Raw genomic sequence first — 27,761 nt, 5'->3', positions numbered from 1 at the left:
TTTGCTGTCTATTTTATTTAGCAAATAGTCAAATCGGCAAGCAAAATATCAGTGATAGTTAGAAACTAGGTTTAGTGTTGTGTACGATTTGAAAATGCCTTAATTTTTTATATTTACTGAAAACATGGAAATGTTATTTTAATATTTATATAGACCCAGCTTGTATGATTTGTCAGGGCATATAATTGCTCATAACTATTTTCTTCCCCTTGAACACGTCTATAAAAAGTAAAACATCTTATCTCTTAAGAAATGCACATAACTCTCCTTGTATCCACTTGGCGTAAAATGTCAAATGTGAACGCGTAAAATGTGTGTTGTTCTTATGATACATATAAAGAATGCACTATTAAATAACACAGTAAAACATTTAGTCTACACTGCTATAACTCTGGCTAATGAGTCCCTTCTTGCTGTTAAAATCAGATGAACAGTGATGGTACTCCTACATTGTTGTCTTGAGAGTGGGTGGTATCTCCCCACTCTGTATTGCCAGAGAGAGAGAGAGAGAGAGAGAGTAGTTTATGTAAATGCTCCATTTTAATTATATTTATATTAGGAGGACGGCCCTATTCTCTGCCCAATAAAAATGGACCAGGGCTGACACCTGGTTATAAACACAGGCAGGTTTCCAAAGCACTAATCACAAACCACCAGAAAAAAAACCAACCGGCATCACCAACAGACGCAATGACCTCCAGTAAAGCTGAACTGCCAGGAGAGGTAAAGAGCGACCCGGCTGCGCTCATGGCATCTCTACATCTGATGCCCACACCGGTACCCAACCCTGAGATAAAGTACACTAAGGTTTGTGTTTGTTTTCTATTCTTTTCGATAACTGTAAAGTTTCTGAAACACTGAAGGGGAATGCAAACTTGTATGAGTTGATACATTTCATTTGTTCTGACTGCGCGCAAACAAAATTTCAACTTTGTCTGTTACAGACTTGTAATTTATACCAAACTCGCAAATCGGTAGTTATTTCGTTATATCTAAGATAGGTACATGATGACTTGATTATGGTCACAAATATTTAATAAAAAATATTTATTCTTGGTGTTGTTTCACTTGGTGTAATTTTAGATGTCGGCTAGTCTTTGTTTAGGCACAAAGTCTAACTGTGACGGATAAGCAAAAATCGTAATGATTTCGTTTTTTATTTTGACCAAATAATCGCGTTTGATTTAAAAGTTGAAATATGCTGCCTGTTATCTTGTAAAGAGGTTCGTCGCTCTTCCTTTTTGTTCGTGCATGTTATAGCCTAGTAACACACACACACACACACACACAAGTGTAGGCTATATTGAGATTCAAGTTGTAAAAAGTATTGTCTGGTAACCTGATAAATAGTTTTGTATTTAACAGGTTGTCATTATTTACGATATGATAGAGATATGGAACTTTGTTTAATTTATAGCCACATATTTTGTCGTGTGATTCATATTGAGTTTTTGTCGCAAAAATGCTTTCACTTCCGAAGCACAGTATCGACTCATTCATTATTTCTTAATGTTCTCAAAAACAATATGTTCATAAGTGTGATCTCTGCAACATGTTCCCAAACGTGATCATATCTACAAAGTTCAAGGACCCTCCTATCAAATGCACGTGTACAGGGGAGACAACACTTGTTTTCGGTTTGGAATGGAAGCTTTGGATAATGCTTGCAAATTGCAGGGTGGGAAAACATTTTTTACAATTATAAGAAACTGCACAAGATTCCAGCACATTAAAATGGGGGCGTTCACATTCGTTTAAAAAAAAATTGAGCTTTGAGCTTTTTCGGATTAAATGAAAGCACTACCTTCAGCACTTGTCTGTGTTATTTGAATAAGATCATGCCATATTATCATACAATAAAATGAGTTGGTTAGATCATGTTAAATTCTGTCGGTTTTTAATGGTCTTCATTTTATTGCTCTGACATGAGTGGATAAAGCCGACAAAGTGCAGTACAGAGCAATAATCACAGTGTTAATGGCAGTAAAGTTCACTCAGAGCAAGGGCAAGGAGACACCTGTGACACACACCCTGCATCTCCTGATCAAAACATGTTTCTAAAGTATAGTGGCTCAACTCTCAGACAATACACATTTAGATAAAATCAATGTATTTTATGTTGTTTTGGATTAAACTGTCTGCCAAATGCCTGAATGAAAATGCTTCTTCTCTTCTTGTCTCAAGTCTTTGTTCAAAGGGCTGTAAGATGGCATTTGAATATCTAGTAAGTGCTGTATAGGTGTGTTAGGCATTGGTGATGTAAACTCACTCTCCTCGCATTCGCTTTCGCTCTGTCCCCCACCCCCTGTCTCATATTTTATTTTGTCGGCCTGGTGCGGCACAGTACAGACTCTGATGTAACAGCCCAAATATGCCCAATCAATACTTTTCTTTCAAATGCAGTTAGAACAGAGCCAGTTTTGTATTATTTGTGTAAATTTAGGTTCAATTCTTGTAGCTACACTCCATGGAGACCTTTTAAATTGTTCTTTCTCTGCTGTTAATGAGCAGTATGCAAGAGGCTCTGCTTTGTGGAAAATCATTAATGGGCATTTTTAACTTCTCATGCCTCTCTTACTGTCAACCACACAAATGGGGTTTTACAGGGCTTTATCATGTGTCCCATTAAGTTCTGCTATTTAATAAAAAAGTATTAATATAATCCAAGAAGAGTCATGGCCTAATTATAATAGATATTAAATCTGGTGACGCAGGTTATAACGGGCAACGTTTGATTGTTTGACCTCGTGGTATAGGCAAAATTCCAATGTTTACATTTTTTTGTAAGCCGTGTGTGTAATATTAACTCTAATGGTACACTGTGCATCCCAATACTCAAAACAACTGTAATGCTCAATTGCACAGTACTATATTATACAATTTTATTCATTATACTAGATTTGCTTTCATATTTAACTTTTTCACATGGCAAATCCAATGTCACAGTAGTAGGATTGTTCTTTGTACAGTTAAATAAGGTATGACTGTCCTTTGTCCTCCCCAGTAAACTTTTCACCCCATCGATACAAACTCACATTTGCGCTCATTGACTGTCGCTAAACCTGTAACTGTGTGTGTGTTATGGACTTGAGATTAAACACAGTGATATGGAACTTATCTTCCTGCTCCTCTGTCATTGAACTTTTACATTTGTGCTTGCACTTATCATTTACACATTTATCAAAGTGCTGTTGCCCTGTGCATAATTACAGACACTAAGTTAGAAGCATTGTGTATGAGCTTATAAGGCCTCAAACACATCGGGTAGTTTGAGAGTCACAGAGTGTGTGTTTGACTGGTCACAGGAGAGCTGGTCTGTTGAAGGAGGGTTCTTTCTCTTCATGTGCTGGGCCCACTGGGCTGATAAGGGCACTAAGGAAGCCATACATTTGTCTGTAGTGATGGCTGGTTATGGATGTTTTCTCTTCTTTTTTAGAAGAAAGAAACAGAAAGGAGGAAAGGTTATGCTGATAGGTGTGCAAATCGGTGTAATTGATTGGGACCCAGGACAGGAGTCTTTCTAAAGGGGAGAGGTGTTGGATTCCAGCAGGCAGGGTGATGAAGTGCTTACAAGTTTCAGTTATAATATATAAGTGAAACAGATTCTTGAGACCAACACTTGGAATATGAAAGGGAACAGGTCACAGGCCGTTATTATCTTGTTTCCTCTTGTGGTGTGCATTCAAAATGGATAGTTGGGTGATTCTGTCATCATATACTCACCCTGTTGTCAGTTCAAACCTGTATGACTTTTGTTTGTTTTCCACAGAACACAAAAGAAGATATTTTGAAGAATGTTGGTAACCGAACACTGCTGGCACCCATTCACTTCTATTGTATGGACACAAAACCATTGCAAGTGGTACCGCTGTTGTTTGGTTACCAATATTCTTCAAAATATCTTGTTTTGTGTTCTGTGAAAGAAACAAGAGGGTGAGTTAATGATGACAGAATTTTCATTTTTGGCCTATATACTGTATATAGGCGTAATGTTTGCATGGAATTGAGGTTTTAAATGTGGTGTAATATTTATGCTCATATTTGCAGTCTGGTTGTATAACAAAAGTGGTGTGGGTATGCAAGAGAACCTCATAGGCAAACAGACACTTGATAGCCATTTGTTGGACGTGTTTTTATATTTTAAGGGCTTGAACGTCCAGCCAGGACAGTAGTGTCTCCTGAAGTGAGGATTTTTGTAAGATAATCTGGGAGACAGCTTGAGTGAATGAGGTAGGCCCCATCAATCCGTCAGTGCATGAGATAGTACAGATGGGAGTCGGGGGGTTTTCTGCTCTAGAAGCTGTCCAGCAGGGTGTAATATATGGCCGTGTCTCACTGTTAGGGTCAGTGGCCCTGGCTTACGAAAGCCTGTGCCATACCTCTGGAGTTTTTCACTTCAAAACCCAGCATTTCTGCACATCAAACAGCGTCCAGAGCTGTGCATACACTGAGAGTCTTGATTTATTGTAAGCGGCACAGTGAGGACTCTCTCTCTCACCCTCTTTTGCTTTGACTTATACTCTCCCCCCGTCTTTATTCTCTTCACATCTCCCTTGTTGATTATCTTTGGCCTTTTCACTGGTTTTTCTCTCTTTTCAAGGACAAAGGGCCCTATTTGTCTTTATATGATTAGCAGTATCATGCTCGGTAAAACACCAAAATGCTGACAGAAATCAGACAATCATTTGGTTTAGCGTCTGAGGGTCCCGTAAACTTTAGCCTTTTCATTTTACTCTAGCGTGTATGTTGGATAACTGCTGTTAAGGTGTCTCCCAGTGGCCCAGCTGTAGTCCAAACACAGGTGGACGTCTTTTAGTTTGAAATACTTGATTGATAGTAGTGTGCACCTGTACCGCTCTGCAGGCTAATATATGTTGCTATATTTCTCCACTGTGGTCATTTCAAAGAGTTATGTTACTGAAAAGAGCAGTCTTACTCCCGTATCTTAAGCTCCCTCTTGTCCTGTAACGTTAGTAATTGTCAACAGCTTGTAGTGTGTTCAGTTACTAAATGAAAGCGAGCTGCTCTGGAAAGGATATGAAATTTCCTGTGCAGACCGAGACCAAAGCTGCAGGTGCCCTGTTAGGATTCATCTGGCATATATAATATGCAGCATTGAATATTGAGTACATTTAAAATCGGTTTTACAATGGCCAAGAAAAGTTTGCCATAGAGCCATTAGAAGGTGCTGCCGGCCAAACAGATGTTTCGCTGGCTGTGGCGTGAGCTTTGGCATCCTCTCCATGCCGTTCCTGCTCTGCTTCCTCCCGCAGTTGTGCGAAGCCTCCAGAGAGCTCGCTGGGGCAGATGAGAAACGAATCAGCATTCTGCTAGAATCATTTGAGTCTTCTCCCCTCTCCGGCGTGTGCGTCCAGCTCCATCATTCCCAGAGGACCAGTCGACCTCCTGCTTTTGTGGGTGATAACCCTCTTTCCTGTGTGAAGTAATGACACTGATAAAAGTCTCATCAATAAGGAGAAGCATAGTAATGCTGTCATCGTGCGCTGTGGGTTCCTCTTCCACAATCTGTTTGTGATAGGCGCTGCATATCTCACCATCTAATTAGCTTTGCAGACGAGAGCAGTCAGCGCAGAGAGACTGACAGCTCGAATAAAAAACACGAGGTGATTCTAAATGTTTGCAGCTGTCTTGTGCTGTGGTCTGAACATAAAAACGCAGCCTGAAGTGCGTATGGCGCGTTAGCGTAGGTTGAACCGGCGACGTTCCAAAGAAGCATTCTCTTTTTGTTTGTGTACTGCACCGAGTGGTTTTGTTTACAATCTTTCTGGACCCCTGTTGTTGCAAACAAAATCTAGTGGGTCCGTTTTCAAACTCAACTCGACTTGTTCTTTTCTTTCCATTTTCAAGTTCTCCCTCAGACAAACTGTTTTCAATTTGGCCGCGCTGAAGCTTCCAGCAGGGGCACCGCAAACGAGCGGTGATCAGTATGATTTTTTGCACTTTTGCACTTTCTTATCCCTTTTCTTTAATCAAAGCGCAAGTATAAAGAAACCTTGAGAGTTGATTTACTGAACCGGCCTGTCGCTCTTTATCAAGTTTCTCAATGGGAATAGACAAAAGTCAGAGAGCCCCCAGAGCTCGGGGAGGACTGGGCCAAATGGCCTCTAATGGTTGTCTTTTTTTAGTTGTGATTTAGATGGTGGCCCAGTCCGCCGCTCACCCAGCATTCCCCTCTCCTCCATTCCGGGGTGCCGCAAGTGTGGGGTTACGAGAGCATAAAGCTGCCCACCGTCTGCATTCTTCCCCATCCCGCTGGTCTGTCACAGTCGGCCCCTGATTTAGGGCATTCCACTACAGTGGCCTCTATAAATTTTAAAACTAATTCGCTCCTCTACGGGCTTTCTGTTTTTGTAACGGGCCCTCGGCTCGACGAGGCCACTGACACTTTTATGAAGTGCTCCAAATGAGAGTCAGATTAAAGGTGGCCCCTTTAATGCATAAGGCCTGTGAGGAAGGAGGGTGGGCAAGAGGAAGAATTAGAAGTAAAGAGAGAAGGGTCCAACGTATTGGAGAGGAATCAGCATGGTACGGACTGATACCTAGTGATTTATTCCTGCCAATTTTGTGGGGGGATACAGCGAAAGAGTGGGAGTGACTCTTGAACCACCTCTAAGTCAACTGGCATTTTATACCTGTTCTAAGAAAACATTCCTAACAGTTTACAGCCAATTAAATTGTACTTAAGCCTGTAAGTTTACATTAGTAAATATGTTGTAGAGTCTGAAGAGGCCAGGGGCGACTTGAACCAGGCTCTAAAGTTTCTTTGAACCAAACCTCTTCCACTTCGTAGATGACAGGAAGAGTAAATATGTATGTGACGCTTCGAGCCAGCAGACAGTTTGGTAACACCTTATCTGTCAGAGTCACCCTAACCATCACTGATATAAAAACAACAGATTATTTTCTGTTGAAAAAAATCACACATGTTGATTGGTTCTGCACAAAAGACAAAAGAAGATATTTTAGAGAATGTTGGTAACTGAGCAGCACTGGCCCCCATTCACTTCTATTGCGTGGACACAAACAATGCAAGTGAATGGAGTCCAGTTAACAACATTCTTCAAAATATCTTCCTTTGTGTTCTGTGTAAGAAAGAAAGTCATACAGGTTTGAAATGACAAGAGGGGGAGTAAATGATGACAGAACTTTCATTTTTGGGTGAACATCACTTTAAGTCGTGTTTTAAAAAAACAGCTTGCTGGACTCTGTTGACTGTAACATATGTACTTTGTGTACAAAATGTGTGTGCATAAAATAATATTTTTTATCAAGCTTTAAAAATCCATCTTTTGGAATCCGAGGCAGTTGTTTAACGCATCAGCAGAGCCAGAGTGCGGCACGTGTTTTATGATCTCGTAAACGAGGAGCGATGTTGTGAAACTTGTGTCTGTGTGCGTGAGTGTGTGTGCGTCTGATAGGGATTTATCTCTACTTTCCCCCACCTCTTTCTGTCTGGTTGCTGGATCACTCCCAGGAGAGTGATATTGGGCAGCCCTGCAATAGCACACAGTTCCCAGAGATTCCTCTCACACCACAACCATGAAACACGCAGGGGGAGAAAGACCCTCTCGCTCCTGTGTTTCACAGTGAAGTCACTGCAACTTTTTATAAGACTCAGAATTTCTTTTTAAGTAATGTGGTCTTTGTATTTCAAAACACAGTTTTCTGTAAAACGGCATTGCATCTTTTTAGATTGACATTTATTCACTTAGCAGATGCCTTGATCCAAAGTAACTTACAAATGAGAGAGTATTAATCTTTTTGTCAATGAGCCAACAAGAAGTGAATTTACAAAGCTATGTTTGCATGTACAAAACTGTTTTTGACCAAACACCCAAAAAAAGTCTCCTTACTTTACTAAAACTCACAAAGTCAAACTTATTATAATGATTTATTATTTGAGTTGTCTTGTATGATTATGCAGGAAATGTCATTTGGATGTCATTTGACTTCAAGCCATGCACAAAAAATTGGAAATAAATGTTAGTATGATATTTTTGATACAGAAAGTGTTTCCAAATCTTCAGACTCTTATGTGAATATGTAGTGATTTAGTTTAACATGGTGATAAATAATAATAAGTGCTTCACTATTGCTAAAAGCTAAACAGTATTCATCTCTTTTCTCCTCATAGATTTTCATTAATAACGAGTGGCATGATTCTGTGAGTGGTAAAGTCTTCCCCACGTATAACCCGGCCACTGGAGAGAAGATCTGTGATGTCCAAGAGGCAGATAAGGTTGGTGTGCTTTTTTTAAGCATGCAAGCGTGATTGTCAGCAAACAAGTGTGTATGGTGTTCGGTCAACTCATTGGCAGAACGAGGCACAATTGCTCTGCTGGACTACATTTAGTCATCCAGCACGGCTATTGTGCTTCTCACTTTCAGCCTTCGCTCACCACAAATAAGCATCCAAAATTGGAGGGGGGGGCAGTTTAGTCTAATGCGGTTAAGCGAGCTAGAGGCTATAGTTCCTCTGTGTAAATCAGGCAGAAAGTATGGAAAACCAGAATGGACACAGGAAATGCTATGAACGTGCAACTGGTGGAGTCATTGAGACTCGTCCGGAATGGATTGATTTCATTTGTCCTAGAGGTGGACAAACACCTGTTTACAGGATAAGGTTATGTCATTAAGAGTTCTCTTTCCTCTTATTGTTTTTGTCCATCTCTCATTCCCTTTAGGCGGATGTGGACAAAGCAGTGCAGGCTGCCCGCTTAGCCTTCTCTCTGGGTTCAGTATGGAGAAAGATGGATGGATCTGAACGTGGAAGGCTCTTGTTCAAACTGGCTGACCTGGTGGAAAGAGACAGAGCATACCTTGCTGTGAGTGCTCTAACAAACAATGCATTTTTAGTGATATCTGTCTCCCATAACTATTCAATGTAATCGTGAACTAGACGAAATTCTAATCAGTGGCAGTTTTGAGAATCAGATTTAAAGGGACAGAGCCATCTAGGCAGACAAAGACACCAACTACAATAAGCAAGTGTCTAATGAGTGAGCCTGTCTGTCTGGCTCGGGCGTATTGAAGCTTCATGGCAGGAGCTGTAGGACTTGTTGTTTCTCTAACAATTTTGATTTGTTCTTGAAATGTGTCCGGGGTGGGACGCATGACCTTTGGGTGCTAACGATCACTTAGGTTAGGAGCGAAACGTTAAAGAATGGTATCGTGCCGTGCCGTGATGAGCTTTTATCTCCGGCGTTCATCCGCCGAGGACATCTGCTTTTACTTCCCACTCACACAGACGTGTCCGATTCAGGAACGAGAGCGCTGTGTTTACCTTCGTGTGTGTCTCTCCAGAGCGCTGTGGCCATTTTGAATAAATCTCTTTCATGTTACAGTTTAGACTCGCTCTTAAATGGACTAAAACAACAGATTTTCCCCATCCAGCTCTGAACAAGTGTCAGGGCGAATGGCTTTGAAAGAGAAATGTGATGTCCATGTGGTTACGATCATTCTTTATATCAATCTAATCCCACGCCGATAAGAAATCATGCCTGGCTGACACAGAGATAACAAAGCCAGGTCTCCAGTGATGGCTATATGAGTATCGTGTTTCTCTAGGGGAGCAGATGTAAAGTGTGTGCTTTCGATATGTTAAGTCTAAATGCAGCATGGGGGGTGTCAGGTTTAATCCCTATGAGCGATTTTTCATCACACGCCTACACTCTCTCATCTGCCCCCTCTCCTCCCAGACCCTGGAGTCTCTGGACAGCGGCAAACCTTTCCTCCCCTCCTTCTTTGTGGACCTTCAGGGAACCATTAAGACCTTTCGATATTTCGCTGGATGGGCAGACAAGATCCACGGTTCCACAATTCCTACCGGTAAGATAACATTTATCTCATCACCATAGGGTAAGGTACAGTATGTTTCAAAAAGCACAATAAACCGCAAAGATGATTACCCTTCCATCTAGACACAGCAATGCAGAACATTATGAAAATTAACTAAGAGCTTTAGGTGCAGACATGTTTGATGCGGGACCTAGACTAGAGATGTGTTTTCTCTTGAGGCTTCCAGGAGATGATGTGGGGTTATGGAGGTGCACTGAGGGTAAACAGACGAGGTCCCGCAACAGTTATAAATCTGAGTGCTAATGGCCGCCCTCCTGTGGAGCTCTGCCATCGGTGGAGCACAGTGACAGCTACGGGGCCGGGGGAGCACCACGGGGCACGGGGGGGCACTGGGGGTCTGTTCTGGCTAATTTAGTTGTTTGAAAGGAACGCGGTAGGGAGCCTGGAGACTGCGGGACAGCAGCAGACTTGCAACTCTGATGTCACGGTGCAGCTATTAGTGCGCAAGTATGTGTATTCGGGGGTGATCGTGGAGCCCCCCATCACATGGGCCACATGAGCCAGAGGGAAGAGGGGAGCAGAGAGCGGAGCGAGACAGAGAAAAGAGGTATCCACTGTCAGGCGTCTGTGTAATTATCGTGCATTCCAGCACTGTCAGTCACCATCACTTTCCAAATGTCTCACTCCAGTTTAGGAGGTCTTTCGTATCGCACATATACCGTACTGGCCTATAGCGTCCCATTCAGAGACTCCAACACTCTTTAATTTGATAATGTCTGTCTCATACTCACCCCCTCACTCTCTCATCTTACACAAACAAGCACCCATGCTGCTGCACACGATTATGATACGATTCTCACAGCAGGGAAAATAAAAATGAAGAATGGAGCAGAAAAGGACTGTAAATCCCCCAGTCAGGGCTTGAGCTCAGCACTGGGCCTTTGTTGTGTTGCTTAACCAAACTTGCATAGTGGGAACTCACAGTGATTTGCTTTATTTCATTTCCAATCTCATCTGTAATAGAATTACAGCACAAACAAACAGAACGTGTGTTTTTGGCCTTCTCTTATCTGGCCACCATGTGAGATGAATCGTTGCCATTGCTCTCGTCCAGATGCTTTTACGCCAACTGCATGTTTCCACAGCGAGGGTTGGCGTGATATTTCCGCAGCGTCCTAAAACAAAAAACAGGGTCTTGTTATAGACTGCAATATTTTTGATCTCTCTTCACATGTCACTTAGTTTCGGCTTGTATTGTCCTTTCAGTTCTGACAGCATTGTTGTGAAAAAGAAAAGATAAAAGAAATGTTTGGTTAAAGTTTTCATTAGTGTAAGGTAAAGTTTATTTATTTTCACCTGGATTTTATTTCTTGTGACTTCATCAGTCAATTATTAAGTTGGTGAGTATTAAGTATAAACGTTACTGCAGCTGCCATATTGAGTTTCTTCCAAATATTTTTCTTCTGTACTGTCACTGGTATAAACCAGCAACAAGTCAAACGCTGCATTTGAAGACACTCTTCCTTGTGTTGTTATATTCTGACCCTTTTTGTTCTTTCTGTCATACAGATGGAGGATATTTCACCCTCACCAGTCATGAGCCCATTGGAGTGTGTGGACAGATTGTTCCTGTGAGTTTTGTGCCAATTTATTATTTATTCAATATGATTCTATGCAACGCCCACAGTTCCTGATAGGGTTTTTTGAACAATTGAGGGGGTTTTGAAAAAGGGTTTTGTTACTGGGTGGGTGGCTTGTTTTTGATTTAACGGTTTATTATAATAAATATAAAAGGTGTGCATTATATCTGACACACACATGAACACTGTACAGTTAGTGTTGTGGCTATAAAACATTCTCTTTAAATGCTTTTGAAGTTGGAAAAAGGTAAGCAAAACTAGTAAGTTTTGAGTTTGTTGTACTGTTGTTGACTCCTTTTAATTTTGAACAATTTTAAGTAAGCAAAACTAGTCAGTTTTGAGTTTGTTGTACTGTTGTTGACTCCTTTTAATTTTGAACATTTAGCAAAGTAACTTTTTTTATTTACAGCTAAATAAATGAAAGGTCTTAAGACAACCTAAACAGTTCAGCTGCATCAACAATTAACAAACAGCCTTCACAGAAAGTGATGCAACACACACACGACTGCTATTGCACCTCCCACAACCTAAGCATAAGCACCACTCTTCTGAACGATGGTAACCCCAAAAGTCAAAAACACAACAAACTCTTCTAAATATCCAAGATAATTGAACATTCATCATTAACAAGGCTTTTTCCTTTCTAAAAACTCATAAAATAACACTTCATTTCAAAATTTACTTTCCTAATGCAGTCTCATGCAAAGCATGCTGGGAACTGAATTTCATTCTCAACATATCATCTTGAATTAACTTGTTGAAATTAAGTTAAACTAACTCAAAAGTAAGAATTAGTTACAGGAACTCAAAACATTTAAGTTAGGAATTTTTTATATAAAATTAAGTTTACACTACTTAAACTGTTTAATTTCTTTGAACATTCGGGTTTACAGTGTGTATGTAACTTTAGAGATGGTCCCTAAATTCACTAATATCGAAAGTTTAATGTCAAACCAACTTTTTTGTCAGTGAAACGCGGCAATGAACGCATGCTTTATATGCGCCACGCGCTCGTGTGTAAACACATTAAGACAATTTATAATATAATCTAAGATAAAACAGTATACAATATCCGTTCATGTTCCTGTAGGAGCTTGTTCTGTTGACAGAGGCTTCAATTCCGCAAAACTGTTTGCAAAACTGTGCGATCGGATTGCGAAAGCGTGGGCACAGATTATGAATTTGCAGTGGCGTAACTTTGTTTTGAAAAGTGGTGGGGACAAAGACGACACAAACAATACTTTAATAAATTGTTTCTGTAAGAACTCGTTGGGAATATTTATGGATGTCACAAGCGCGAAACATGTAGGTGACTCCTCTAGAAAACAGTATAAAAAGTGAGCAGCTTTGTCGACGGCTTCAGTGGTGTAACGTTAGTGCGAAAGGCGCGTGACAAGTAATATTGACACTGCCGTGAAGCAGGTTTGAATCCGCTGATCTCACTATTCTAAATTTTCACAGCACATATCAGATCTGCTTCCTTTTGTTTTTAAACTATATCATGTTTTCATCAATATATAATTTAAAGCATGTTGTGCTTTATTATATGTAAGGATGGCTGTTGCCTTACGTAATTAAACGTATTAATTCGTGATGAAACAAAAACTACTGAAACGAATGTGTGTTTTCCCCATGTTAAAAATTTGGTGTCTGACAACCCCCTGCTAATAAGGACAAACATTCAAGTATACAGGCGAAATTGCCTGATAGGCTACAAATATACAACAAACTTTCTAAATTTTGTTTTGAACTCATGAAACTACAAAGTTGTGACTTTTTCCATTTATTGGAGTTTTCTATCAAGTATCAAAATGTAATTAATCTTGCAATAGGCGATAGCAACCGCATGTCGAGAACAATAAGGACGAATATATAGCACCAAAGTGCAATTAAGCGCAAAATGTTTGGTACATGTATGACTTGAACAGCCATTTTCAAATATTTTCATTATTTTATTAAAAATAAATACCTTTACAATCTGATATGTGATGGGGAAAAAGTTCAGCAAACAGCAGTCGCGAACCCACGACGACATGAAGGAGGTAACACTTGCTTTACGTTCTACGCCACCGGAGCAGTTAATCTTCATGCGCCTTTCTTACATTTTGTCTATTCCAATCTAAAACTGATGGGCGGAGTTAGTATAAATAGCCTCTGCTTACAAAGCGGGCTACTTGCACGGTAAATAGACACTCCGTATTTTTTATTTCTTACAATAAGTGGTGGGGACAAAACTGACTTTGGCAAAAAGTGGTGGGGACATGAACCACCCATCCACCCGCAAATTACACCTATGTGAATTTGTGGCTACAGATTTCAAAAACTGAGGGGACGGTTTACAAAACTGAGTGCACGGATTGTAAACTCGTGGGTACAGTTTATTCATCCGAGAGCACGGTTTTGTAAACTGTGGGAACGGTTTTAGAATCTGTGAGTACGGATTTTTAAACTGAGGGAACGAATTACAAAACTGTGGCCATGGATTTGCGGGTCTTGTTTTTTTTTCTCCGAGGGGTGACCAGACGGGCTCCGCAGAAAGCGATCACCTTCCGCCGTAAATCTCAAATCCAGCGACATTCAAATATTGCCGCCAGAGGAAGTTACGTCACCTTCTATGCCATTGGCTCTCCCATGTCTCGTGACCGATCGCGTCATTTCTTTGGCTTTGAACGTGAAACGGTATTGGCTCCCGCGACCGACTGCATCTAGCTGTTCTGGTTTATTTTTGAATGGGAGCTGACTTCATGCATTGACGGACACGCACGGCATCTTCATGTAAAGTTATCGTACGGCTTTGGTGCAAAAAGGTCTGCGAAACGAGTTGTTTGTTATATTTTGTAATGCTTTTGGTCAGTTTGTGCAAATACCTGTGACTGTACTTTTATTCGCGTGTTGTGTTTTATATGGCTGAGAAGTGGTTAAGATTAGGGTGAGGTTGGGGTTAGGTGCTACAAAATATTAAAACCATAAATAATTATGAAATGCTAAGAATTGCACGCATCTCGGTCTGGAGCATTTAGCAAACAGCAACGCAGTTCCCTGTTCGACGCCAAAGGGGTCCCCTGCGCGTTCAAAAGTGACGCCGTGGGTAGTGATGGGTCGTTCATGAACGATTCGTTCTTTTTGAACGAATCTTTAAAATGACTCGGGAGTAACGAGTGTCTCAGCGAGTGATTCGTTCATTTTGTGTTGACCGCGCATGTGCAACATTGTACCAGAAACAGTAATGAAGTTCGTCTCTCGAGTCATCGGGTCCGAGTCCTTATACCGGAAAGAGAAATGATTAGTTCGTCTCTCGAGTCATCGGGTCCGAGTCCTTATACCGGAAAGAGAAATGATTAGTTCGTCTCTCGAGTCATCGGGTCCGAGTCCTTATACCGGAAAGAGAAATGATTAGTTCGTCTCTCGAGTCATCGGGTCCGAGTCCTTATACCGGAAAGAGAAATGATTAGTTCGTCTCTCGAGTCATCGGGTCCGAGTCCTTATACCGGAAAGAGAAATGATTAGTTCGTCTCTCGAGTCATCGGGTCCGAGTCCTTATACCGGAAAGAGAAATGATTAGTTCGTCTCTCGAGTCATCGGGTCCGAGTCCTTATACCGGAAAGAGAAATGATTAGTTCGTCTCTCGAGTCATCGGGTCCGAGTCCTTATACCGGAAAGAGAAATGATTAGTTCGTCTCTCGAGTCATCGGGTCCGAGTCCTTATACCGGAAAGAGAAATGATTAGTTCGTCTCTCGAGTCATCGGGTCCGAGTCCTTATACCGGAAAGAGAAATGATTAGTTCGTCTCTCGAGTCATCGGGTCCGAGTCCTTATACCGGAAAGAGAAATGATTAGTTCGTCTCTCGAGTCATCGGGTCCGAGTCCTTATACCGGAAAGAGAAATGATTAGTTCGTCTCTCGAGTCATCGGGTCCGAGTCCTTATACCGGAAAGAGAAATGATTAGTTCGTCTCTCGAGTCATCGGGTCCGAGTCCTTATACCGGAAAGAGAAATGATTAGTTCGTCTCTCGAGTCATCGGGTCCGAGTCCTTATACCGGAAAGAGAAATGATTAGTTCGTCTCTCGAGTCATCGGGTCCGAGTCCTTATACCGGAAAGAGAAATGATTAGTTCGTCTCTCGAGTCATCGGGTCCGAGTCCTTATACCGGAAAGAGAAATGATTAGTTCGTCTCTCGAGTCATCGGGTCCGAGTCCTTATACCGGAAAGAGAAATGATTAGTTCGTCTCTCGAGTCATCGGGTCCGAGTCCTTATACCGGAAAGAGAAATGATTAGTTCGTCTCTCGAGTCATCGGGTCCGAGTCCTTATACCGGAAAGAGAAATGATTAGTTCGTCTCTCGAGTCATCGGGTCCGAGTCCTTATACCGGAAAGAGAAATGATTAGTTCGTCTCTCGAGTCATCGGGTCCGAGTCCTTATACCGGAAAGAGAAATGATTAGTTCGTCTCTCGAGTCATCGGGTCCGAGTCCTTATACCGGAAAGAGAAATGATTAGTTCGTCTCTCGAGTCATCGGGTCCGAGTCCTTATACCGGAAAGAGAAATGATTAGTTCGTCTCTCGAGTCATCGGGTCCGAGTCCTTATACCGGAAAGAGAAATGATTAGTTCGTCTCTCGAGTCATCGGGTCCGAGTCCTTATACCGGAAAGAGAAATGATTAGTTCGTCTCTCGAGTCATCGGGTCCGAGTCCTTATACCGGAAAGAGAAATGATTAGTTCGTCTCTCGAGTCATCGGGTCCGAGTCCTTATACCGGAAAGAGAAATGATTAGTTCGTCTCTCGAGTCATCGGGTCCGAGTCCTTATACCGGAAAGAGAAATGATTAGTTCGTCTCTCGAGTCATCGGGTCCGAGTCCTTATACCGGAAAGAGAAATGATTAGTTCGTCTCTCGAGTCATCGGGTCCGAGTCCTTATACCGGAAAGAGAAATGATTAGTTCGTCTCTCGAGTCATCGGGTCCGAGTCCTTATACCGGAAAGAGAAATGATTAGTTCGTCTCTCGAGTCATCGGGTCCGAGTCCTTATACCGGAAAGAGAAATGATTAGTTCGTCTCTCGAGTCATCGGGTCCGAGCCCTTTTGTTCTTTTGTCAAATGGTAGCTCCGCAGTCAAACCTGCAGCCTGTACCGGAGTCTTCCAGTCCGAGTCTTTAACGTTACGTGACCACTTCCCGGATCATCAGTCAAATGCATGATGTATGTGTTATATGTTGTATTATAGGAAGAAATATTATAAAATGATCAAAAGATATGTGCAATAAACATCTTCTCTAAAACGTACCGTTCTGTTCTTTTTTCTGTCAGTATATTCATAATGTTTCTTGTGGATTTCTGCATGTGTTTTTAATTTATCTTAATAACTAACTATTTTGCATAAGAACTGTGCTGGCAACATATAAACATAAGCAACACTAGTAAAGTCAGTGTTTATGTCTAATGCATATATTACACAAGTGATCTCTTATTAAATAATTGCACATTTAAATGATTTCAATAGCCTATTATTATTTACTTTGCAAACTGCATGAGACTTTTTAGTAAAAAACAACAACCTGTAAACCTTATTGCATACCTGAGTGACCCAAAATTGTTAATGAATTATAAATACATAACTTTACAGAAATGCTGTCAGGAAATAATTAAATAACCGTTTCTCATAACTTGTCCCTAACTACAATATAAGTTATTTCTTATTATATATCTGATCAAAACTAGCATAAATAAACGTTATGGGGTAATTTTGGCTATTAACATGCAACATTCATTTAACTCTGCTCAGATGAACGAAATGACTCGATAAAAGATTCGTTCATTTTGCTGAACGACATCCGAATCGCAAAAATGACTCGAACTTCCCATCACTAGCCGTGGGGCGCTGACCGAGCGTAAATATGTGACGAGTCGGGAGTGAGAACGGGTTGGTTTCTTAAAGGGCTAGTTCACCAAAAAATGTTGTTGTTTCAATCCTGTAAAAGTGTATTTGTTCTGTTAAACACAAAGAAAGATATTTGTAAGAATGTTAGCAATTTTCAGTTCTGGGACATCATCCACTACCATAGTAGGGAAAAAATATTGTTTATTTTTTGTTCGTTTTTGTTCACAAATTTAGATATTTTGAAGAATTTAGGAAAATGTATTTATTTTGTGCAATAAAATACCACATAGAAATGAGTAGCAGTGGCAAATAGGCAAATCAGGTTAGTGGCTGTGACATAAAGTAAAGGGGACTGCTATTTGAAAGCTATTTAAAAACAAGAAAAACTGCTATTTAAAAATATTGAATAAGAAATTGTACTGTATGTGTCGAGTCAGTTTATGGTGTCTTTGAAATACGTTGGACAGGTTACTGCGTTTGATGTTCTTATCTGTCACTGTATGACTGGCTACAGACAAGCTGACGGAAGGAGGTCATGGCCAATGCCAAAGAGAGCGGAGAGTGAGAGAGGGACAGATAAAGAAAGAGAAATAATGAGAGAGAAAGGCGGGGCGGGGGAAGCAGTTGATAGACAGAAATAGAAATAAAGAAGAGAGAGAGAGAGGTGCACAGCTCACAAACTGAGGAACTCATATGAGGTAAAGATTGTGAAACTCCAGACGTCTGTGTCGTAGGAAGAACACGAGACATGATGTTTCAAACAGTACTCACCAAATATCCCTCACAACTTGATCTCACTTAAACTGAAACAGTTTAAGTTTAGCAGGTCATCAGCCATTATAGAGGCACATGTCAGGCTCGAAGTTACTAGGCCGAGGTGATTCAGAAGATTGCGTAACTCTACTATTGAAACATTCTGCTTGCGAATGAGTGTGCAGGAGTCTGAAATCATTAGCGAAGGAGTTATGTTCTCCAGAAACAAAGATATGTGGTTATTCAGACGAGCTCCGACAGTAAGTTCCTGACCTATGTCTGTACAGTGGAACTTCCCCCTGGTGATGACAGCATGGAAATTGGGGCCGGCGCTGAGCTGCGGAAACACTGTTGTCCTTAAACCTGCTGAGCAGACCCCTCTCACCTGCCTCTACCTCGGAGCCCTGATCAAAGAGGTACAGCAAAACCACCGCGACGTTCACATGCACACGATACGACTAAAATACCATCAAAAGAATAAATCATACTGACTTGTGACATATTTTGGATAATCTATATCCCGACCACACCGCATTCAAGAGACCATAGTAAAATGATCAAAGCGGTGCAACACAAACACATTCATGCAAATACAAGACGTGTCATAATTCCTTACTCCCATTTTCTGTAATTCTTTGTGTTGCACCCAAACCTTTGTTGTTCTGTCTCTCCCTCTCTTCTGTGGGATTAGGAGGCCTATTTTCTTCTCTTCCTCTTTTGATGTTCTGTCCATCCTCTCTTCCACAAGGCCCGTAGGGAGGTCGGGGTGGGTCTGGATTCCCCCTCCGCGGCCTGTGGTGTTCTTGGCTCGAGTCTCGTGTAAATCTTTTTCCTTTCATTCTGTTTTGACAGGCTGGGTTTCCACCAGGAGTCGTCAATATTTTGCCAGGCTACGGGCCAACTGCGGGAGCTGCGATCTCTTCGCACATGGGCATAGACAAAGTGGCGTTCACAGGATCGACTGAGGTAATTTTCCTATCGGACGAATGGAAGAATCACACCCTGTTCACTCATTTCCTCTGATGTGACCAGTGCGATCATGAGCACCAGTTGTGGGCTTGAGAAAGCCGTGTAGCTTTAGTAAGGGGGGGCTGTATGCGGGCTGTCACATAAGGGACTGCTTAGTGGACCACCTGGCTTTCCAAAATCATTTCTAATAAACAGGTTTTCAACAAATGTGAGAGTGAGATGTTAAGCCACAGGTGGACCGAAATGTGCACCGTGCCCATTGATATATACTGTAAATGTCATGCCAGTCCGGTTCCCCCCTCATGAGACACTGAGTACCCTTAAACGCAAATACGTTTACAAGTGTCCTGTATATGCTGAGTAATGACTACTTGTCTGATTCAGCTCAACACGCCGGCTATTTGACAGTTACACTGTGACCCTGGAGGAAAAACAACTCTTTGAAGCAAACTGTATAAATTTAATAGAAATTTAGAGGTTGAGAATGGGCACACCATGTTAGGCATAGTGTACCTGGAATGTGCCTCTTGAAACGGGTCTCACTGAGAACTACATAACTCAGCTTTATGTTAAACAACGTTTATATTTAGCTACACTTGCTTCGTTGGTAAGCCCCCTTTAAGATCTTTATTCATTACAGCATCTCATAAATCATCAAATCACGAATATTTCAGTATAAACAATGATCTAAAAAAGTTTTTCATCGTCATTGTTAAAGAAGCACTGAGAAGTATGCGAATGAATATTTGTGCGGATGTGTGTGGGTGTGTGTAGACACCACAGTTCTCTCAATGATAAGAGTACAAACACAAGCATTGTTTCCACAGCAAACAAACTAAGCGTACACCCTGGAAAAGCATTCTTTGAACTGCAACACATGTTTCGTTTTTGTGAGAGAAAAAAGATGACAGTTAAGTCATTTCACTGTTCTCAGCTGGTCTGGTGGCTGCGATGACTGTTTCTTTCTTGCGAATCAAAATGTTATTGATAAAACAAGAATGTGATGACCGAGACCGAGCCTGAGAAAGAAAGCATTACAGGCCACACGAATCCTCACATGAACGTGACATCACTCGGCCCACACGCTTTCACCCACACTTCCACTGTGTGACTTGACTTTCACAGGAAGCTCTTCACACACCCCGCTCTCTCGCCCTTCCTTTTCACTGGCAGTGACCGCACGGCCGCCTGCAGCATCACTGATCTAATCTGGACCTGATTAGGCAGCAGAGGTCTCTCACGCTGTGTGAGCGTGTACATACACAGACTCTGAGTCACTGCAGACGTCGAGCATCTCTATAAGGGAGTGAAGGATTTTGGTATATTATAATACCTTCTCAATGACATTTCCCACAAAATATGAACCAACAGTTCAAATAAAAAAATCATTGCTCTATGCTTACTTTTGAGAATTGTGTTTCATCGTACGCACGCACAGGCCAAAGTTAACTTCCAGGGTCTCATTTATTAGGTGTGCTTGAACACGGATTTGATCGTAGAGTGTGCATATAAAAAATCCATGGCAACGCACGTATTTATAAAAACGGTCTTTGACGTGAAAAAGTGCTGCAGGTTTTTGAAAATATTAGCCACTCTTGTATATTAATTGTATTAAATTGAATTAAAATTACTCAACAGTTATTAATTCTTTGTGGAGGTCTGCCGGAAGTTAAGTTCGGGAAGTTAATCCGCTGAAACCGTCTATAAGGAGACAATTTTGAACATTGTTTTTTATGTACTTACTCAACTGTTTGATGTTAGTTTTTAATAAAAAAAGTTAGGAATTGCAGCATTAAAGGATTATTACTACAATGTTCCAGTAGGATAATGAATACACAGATAGTAGAGACACTTAACAGTTCGTTAGAAGAGCAAAGTCTTTTTTTCCCACTTTGTGAGGGTGTCGGATGGGAATGAGAAGGCTTGTTTTCTTTCTCTTTCTTCCCTCTCCTCTCTTTCTGCTATCTGTTGGAAAACAGAAAATATTCTCTGGAAAAATGAAACAATGTACAAATGTTTGTTTATGTTTATGAGTGCTTCTCAACAGCTTCAGAGCGCTAATCTGGCTGTGAAGAGCGAGAGAGTCTTTCTCATAGACACAGTTGGAAGAGAATAGTTTGAAGTGAGCATAATGTTCTCTCCATGGCCCGGCAGCTGTGCAGAATCTGCAGCGCTTACATGGACCTGAACAGCCAGCCCCTTATGTCCACAACTAATGTAAAACTTTAGGTGAAGAGACAGAAATTGACGCTGGATGTAAACCGTGTCGGGAAAGAGCCGCAACTGACTTATAATTATGAAACGGTAGACTACAGTTTTTTCATTGTGCTGAGTGAAACCATAAGCGGACCAATAATCCTTTTCATTGCATGTTGCACACATATTGTCATGATTCTCGGGGTGAGACACGGAGACAAGGACAGAGGACCCAAGTGCAGACAGCGGGTAAGGGGTTAACAAGACAGACTTTAATAATAACTACAAAAATACAAAACAAAGACCCACGTGGGGTAACAATAAAACACAAGGGTATAAAACATGACTAGACTAACTACACTTAAACAAGACTAAAGTTAAACATTTAACATGAGTAAACTAACAAGAACTCACCAAACAGGACACAGTACAATGAACCAGCACAGGACAATGAAACATGAGGACTATATAAAGGGGACTAAATTAAGAAGGGGACAGGTGCGGGACATGAACTAATTAACAAGCAATAACGAGACGAAAGGGCGGGAACAGAGACGTCACACCGGAGAGAGGGAGTATATGGAAGGCCAAAACTGTCTCTCTCCACATAAAACAAGAGGTTCTGTCATGGCTCTGCCACAAGATCAAGAAAGCAAGACAAGATGGGGCAGAACCATGACAGAAGCCCCTCCTTAAGGAGCAGCATCCTGATGCTCCTCAAGGAACAAACAGGACTAGACAGACTGTGACAAAACAAACCATAACCATACATAACCAAAAATGTGATACATAGAAAAAAGCTCAAACAAGACATGGCGCCGGCTGGAAGGCCGGCTGGACAACCCATGGCGCCGGCTGGATGGCCGGCTGGACAACCCATGGCGCCGGCTGGATGGCCGGCTGGACAACCCATGGCGCCGGCTGGATGGCCGGCTGGACAACCCATGGCGCCGGCTGGAAGGCCGGCTGGACAGTACATGGCGCCTGCTGGAAGGCCGGCTGGACAGTACATGGCGCCGGCTCGACGGCCGGCTGGACTGGACATGGCGCCGGCTGGATGGCCGGCTGGACAACACGTGGCGCCGGCTGGATGGCCGGCTGGACAGGACATGGTGCCGGCTGGATGGCCGACTGGGAGACCGGCTATCACTGGGAGACCGGCTATCACTGGCTGGGCAGGCCTGGATGTCGACATGACAGGACAGGACAGGATGTCGGCGGCTGGGCAGCGCTCTCTGGCAGTTGGGCAGCAAACAAGGACAGAAACAACAAACAAGGACAGAAACAACAAACAAGACAAGGTGTCAACTTTGACAGGCCTGGGTACCAGCTGGGATGCCGGCAGGGATCTGCAGCGAGAACAGGACACCGACGGCCTCGACCCTGGAGGGGAATCCGACGGCCTCGACCCTGGAGGGGAATCCGGCGGCTTCGACCCTGGAGGGGAGTCCGGCGGCTTCGACCCTGGAGGGGAGTCCGGCGGCTTCGACCCTGGAAAGGAGTCCATCGACCCCTCCCGCTGAGATCCCTCTGTCTGCTGGGTCCAGAAAGGTGCTGGTTCACTCTGTCATGATTCTCGGGGTGAGACACGGAGACAAGGACAGAGGACCCAAGTGCAGACAGCGGGTAAGGGGTTAACAAGACAGACTTTAATAATAACTACAAAAATACAAAAAGAACACAATAAAACACAAGGGTATAAAACATGACTAGACTAACTACACTTAAACAAGACTAAAGTTAAACATTTAACATAACTAAACTAACAAGAACTCACCAAACAGGACACAGACGCAACAGTACAGTGAACCAGCACAGGACAATGAAACATGAGGACTATATAAAGGGGACTAAATCAAGAAGGGGACAGGTGCGGGACATGAACTAATTAACAAGCAATAACGAGACGAAAGGGCGGGAACAGAGACGTCACACCGGAGAGAGGGAGTATATGGAAGGCCAAAACTGTCTCTCCACATAAAACAAGAGGTTCTGTCATGGCTCTGCCACAAGATCAAGAAAAGCAAGACAAGATGGGGCAGAACCATGACACATATACACGTGCTTTCATTTATGCAGTTAAAAAGCCAATAAATGCATTTTAAGGGTCTTATTTCACTGTTATTCCTATGGCTCCAAACAGTTTTGAGCATCTTACACAAACGTACGGTCAGCTCTTCCTGTTCTCGATTAACCAGCAGATACGGGACCCGGGGCATTCCATTCTTCTGGCCTCCATCAACAGCGCTAATAGATATTTAAGATGTGAAGCTCAGAGGCCTGGTGGTGGTTGCGGTCGCCTCGTCGGAAGAGTTCAAGATTTAATAATGACAGCATCCCACTGATGTTGAGATCTAGTGAGGTCCCTAGGTGTTGTTCAGTGATTAAAGCTGCTCTCCTCTCTCTCCACAGGTAGGCAAGCTGATCCAAGAAGCAGCGGGAAAGACCAATCTGAAGAGAGTCACGCTAGAGCTGGGGGGAAAGAGTCCCAACATCATTTTTGCAGATGCTGATTGTAAGTATTCAGACTCCGTTTTATGGCTGCCCGCCTGTTGTCCCGCTGCAACAGTTTGTGCACAGGTGCTGCTCCGGAGACCTTCTCTGCCACTTGATGTCGATGACATCAAAGACTGGGATCTTCAGAAATCTGTTTTGCCATGTCTAGACAAACATGTTACGTTTTGGACAAGCCCATATAGTGCAAATGAGCGTATCTCACTTCCTAAAGCTATGATTTTCACCGGTTGAATGGTGCCTCTAAGTAGCTCACCAAAGCAGGGCATAAGTTAGCGCTTTCAAATGCTTTCAGCAGCCGTGAGCATGGCCCCCGTAAATCAGCTGCGGACGCATCACACCACCAGCCATAAATCTGGCTGCTCCATTAACCCTTCAAATGCCACAGCCTGGCAGTCCATCTTTTTTTCCCAGGTGTCCAATATCCCACACAGATGTACATGCACACATGCGTGTATGCATAAGCACAGACACATCAGAGGAACAGACTTGTCACAAGTGCTTAACTATAATCGTATGGCTCCGAGAGTAATAATAAATTATTCGGAGGGACGTGTGATTTATCTATCACCTGTTGTTTTGGACTGTGATCAAATACGGTTAAATACATTTTGAATGATTGACTGTTGTGTTTAATCTAGGTGTTTCACACCTGTCATCCGTAATGCTGGCAGATGTTTAATAAGGTGGTCTCTCTCTCTCTTTCAGTGGACCAGGCGGTCGAGCAGGCCCATCAGGGTGTGTTTTTTAATAATGGTCAATGCTGCACGGCTGGCTCCCGTATCTTTGTGGAGGAGCTCATTTATGATGAGTTTGTGCGCAGGAGTGTAGAGAGAGCTAAGAGAAGGACAGTGGGAAATCCTCTTGACCCAACCACTGAGCAGGGACCTCAGGTACCTATAGAATATTACAGACATATTTTGAACGTTCATAAATCATGTAAAACTAGGGATGCTCAGATATGTAAATTGTGGCCGATAACCGATAATTCTTTAACATAGGAAGCCGATAACCGATATATGGCCGATACAGAATCTAAATATAAAATTCCCTAAGACTGAAACAAAAAGCAAAACGTGGACAACTGCTTTTATTTCGAAACATTCACTGCAGAAAACAAAGAACATTAGTTCTCTTTTTTCCCTGAAAATCATGTACCAAGCCTACTTTACACTAGTTAACGATTCTTTAACCTTCAAACTTTTCTGGTATATTTTTTATTTAATAAACAAATAAAAAATGTTCTTCCAGAGCAACCCAGAAAAATGTTCTTAATAGCCACATGTCTAACAGGTCTCAGACAGAAATCATTCAGACAGCAGTCTGATTCAAATAATATGCTTTTGTTCCTATAATTTACACATTCATAATTACTGTATCTACATACTGTACCTACATCAACAATGTTTTGCTAATTGCAGTAAGTGAATGATCAAGACAGAAAGATATTACTTTACTGTATTTTAACTGTGAGCAGCTTGCATCTGAATAAGTTAAACCAGAGGAAATGATTCATAATTTATAGGCTATAATATATCGGCCTAAATTTTATTATCGGCTGATACCATTAAAAATGACCATTTACCAATATGGTCGATAAGTTATCGTGCATCCCTATGTAAAACATTATTAAAAAGTCTGATACCTGTAATATTTAGAGTTTAGTCTTCTCTGTTTGGCTGTGTTAGATCAGTGCAGAGCAACAGAATCGTGTGCTGGAGCTGATTCAGAGTGGCATTGCAGAAGGAGCTAAACTGGAGTGTGGTGGCAAAGCACTGTCAACTAAAGGCTTCTATTTGGAGCCCACAGTCTTCTCTGATGTACAGGACCATATGCGCATCGCCAGAGAGGAGGTAAACCCACTTATGATGTCTGAAACTTTCTGTAAAAGCATCATTGAGTTGCTAAACAACCACTGTAACACAGTTAACTGGGTTGTGCATAATAATTGTGCACGTTAGTTCTCTGTCCGTATATGTGTCCGTATAGAATTTGGGAAGCGATAGTATGACAGTGAATGTAACATAGTCTTGAAGAAAATTTTCTGTTTGAAATTTTTAATGCACAATCCAGTTATTACAACAAAATCATCTTGCATTTTCTATAGATATTTGGTCCAGTTCAGCAGATTTTGAAGTTTAAGACAATTGAAGAAGTGATTGAGAGAGCCAACAACTCGGATTATGGTCTGGCAGCAGCTGTCTTCACCAAAGACCTCAACAAGGCCATGACTGTCTCTGCGGCTGTGCAGGCAGGCACTGTCTGGTAGGCTATATTTCACATTGTAAATTATTATTAAAATATTATTATTACTATTATATAGCATTATGATAAAACACAGCTGTGATCTACCCAAGCCACTAGTATACATTAATAGTACATGTTTTTATGAACATTATTGTACTTATTGTTTTTGTGGTAACCGTTTTATAAAAACTGTGAGTATATTGTGAATATTGTCACTTCTGATGGAGTTGCAGGATGTCCGCATCGTGTCTAATAAAATCCTTTGGCTGTGATTATATTCACAATATAGTATGGATTCGTGTACTATTTTACAAATTAATAGACTCCTGAAAAGTAATAAAACAATACAAAGTCCTGTCTTACTTTTCAAATGCTACTAGCCGTTGCCGTTCATGTTGCCTCATTTCAATACTTCACAAACTGTCACTTTATAAAATGTACTCAAATGTGTTTTTGTGTGCAGGATTAACTGTTATAACGCTCTGAGCTGCCAGTGTCCTTTTGGCGGATTCAAAATGTCTGGGAACGGTCGAGAACTGTAAGTACTTATCTGCGATATCACGTTTTCTATAAAATCCTGTTTACACTAGCATAATTTTCCTAAAACGGTTTTCATACATTTTCCAGGGGAGAGTATGGACTAAAAGAGTACACAGAGCTGAAAACCATTACGATGAAGCTGTCAGGGAAGAACTCTTAAAGCACAAACATTTACGTTCCTAGCAAAGAGAAGTCCTTCTCTGAGGTTAACCACTAGCCATTATCCTTTGGTTCACTATAGTGGTAAACACCACACAGTAACCACCCATCACTTCTGCATTGGAGCGCCTCTTCTTCTGCATCCTCATGGGCTGTAATCACAGACTTACCCAGCCATCTCCATTAGCTCAGTCTCCAGTGTCCACTAGCAGTTTTCATGTCCACTGTCGCCATTAACAGCCCACACCCATTCCAGCTGTGGCCTCTTTTCGCCGGCTCCACTAACCATACTAAAGCACTCGGAGTCACGGTGAAGAAAGGCTGCTCCCTTGACCACTGCACCGGCAACGTGCAGAAACTAACAGACTTCGCTCTCTCTGATGACTCCTGCACAAAGTGTGTTTTAACACGCCACATTGCTAAAGGAGCTCCGTTGTCTTTGAGCAAGGAGAGATGTCATTCTTAATCTCATAAATAACTTGCCTCCCCACTGGGTAGAATTCTAGTAGGCATATTAGTTTTTACTAAGACCACTGAAGCTTTCTATCTCGGAAAAGATTGTTTCTTTAAATGTGTATTAATTCTATATTTGTGTAATTGATTTCTTTTTTTTAAATCTTTTTATTGTCTTATTGCTGTTATAATGTATAATTGTGTCAATGTCTTGACAACCCTTACAGAAATCTGATAATGGAAATACATGTGTGTTTTGTATGTATGTCACATACTTGTATGCAACATAAGGTACAAAATACAACAAAATTGCACATTTGCATTTATGTAGCACATAAATGTAACGTGTGCAGTATTTTAGTATATATATAAAATGCATGTATTTTCACTTATATAAACTTTATGTATGTGTTTATATCAGATTTCCGTAAAGGCCATGTAAACGAAAAGGATTTCCATTAAAAAAAAATCGGTGGTTTGCATTTTTGACAAATGATTCCTCAATGATGCCAATTTAATGTCAGGTTTAAAGAATTATGTACTATGAATATAAAAGTTATAAGATATAATAGAATGAGTTTGTGATTAAAATGTTT

The 27,761-nt window shown here is 41.6% G+C and overlaps 1 protein-coding gene across 1 annotated transcript; it reads left to right on the top strand.

The window, feature by feature from the left end:
- Window positions 1-570: 570 nt before the first annotated feature.
- On the top strand, window positions 571-27,761 carry aldh1a2 (aldehyde dehydrogenase 1 family, member A2). The gene is made up of 13 exons (XM_057336153.1): window positions 571-807; window positions 8,156-8,260; window positions 8,706-8,846; window positions 9,720-9,849; window positions 11,389-11,450; window positions 18,375-18,503; window positions 18,940-19,053; window positions 23,665-23,767; window positions 24,475-24,659; window positions 25,455-25,619; window positions 25,874-26,031; window positions 26,477-26,551; window positions 26,641-27,761. The coding sequence occupies exons 1-13, from the start codon at window positions 691-693 to the stop codon at window positions 26,711-26,713; spliced, it is 1,557 nt and encodes a 518-aa protein (XP_057192136.1). The 5' UTR covers window positions 571-690; the 3' UTR covers window positions 26,714-27,761.

The sequence above is a fragment of the Triplophysa rosa genome, linkage group LG1 (assembly GCF_024868665.1).
Source record: "Triplophysa rosa linkage group LG1, Trosa_1v2, whole genome shotgun sequence".
NCBI lineage: Eukaryota > Metazoa > Chordata > Actinopteri > Cypriniformes > Nemacheilidae > Triplophysa > Triplophysa rosa.
Note: the sequence above shows the minus strand (reverse complement) of the source record. Positions and strands in the feature narration are given on the sequence as shown.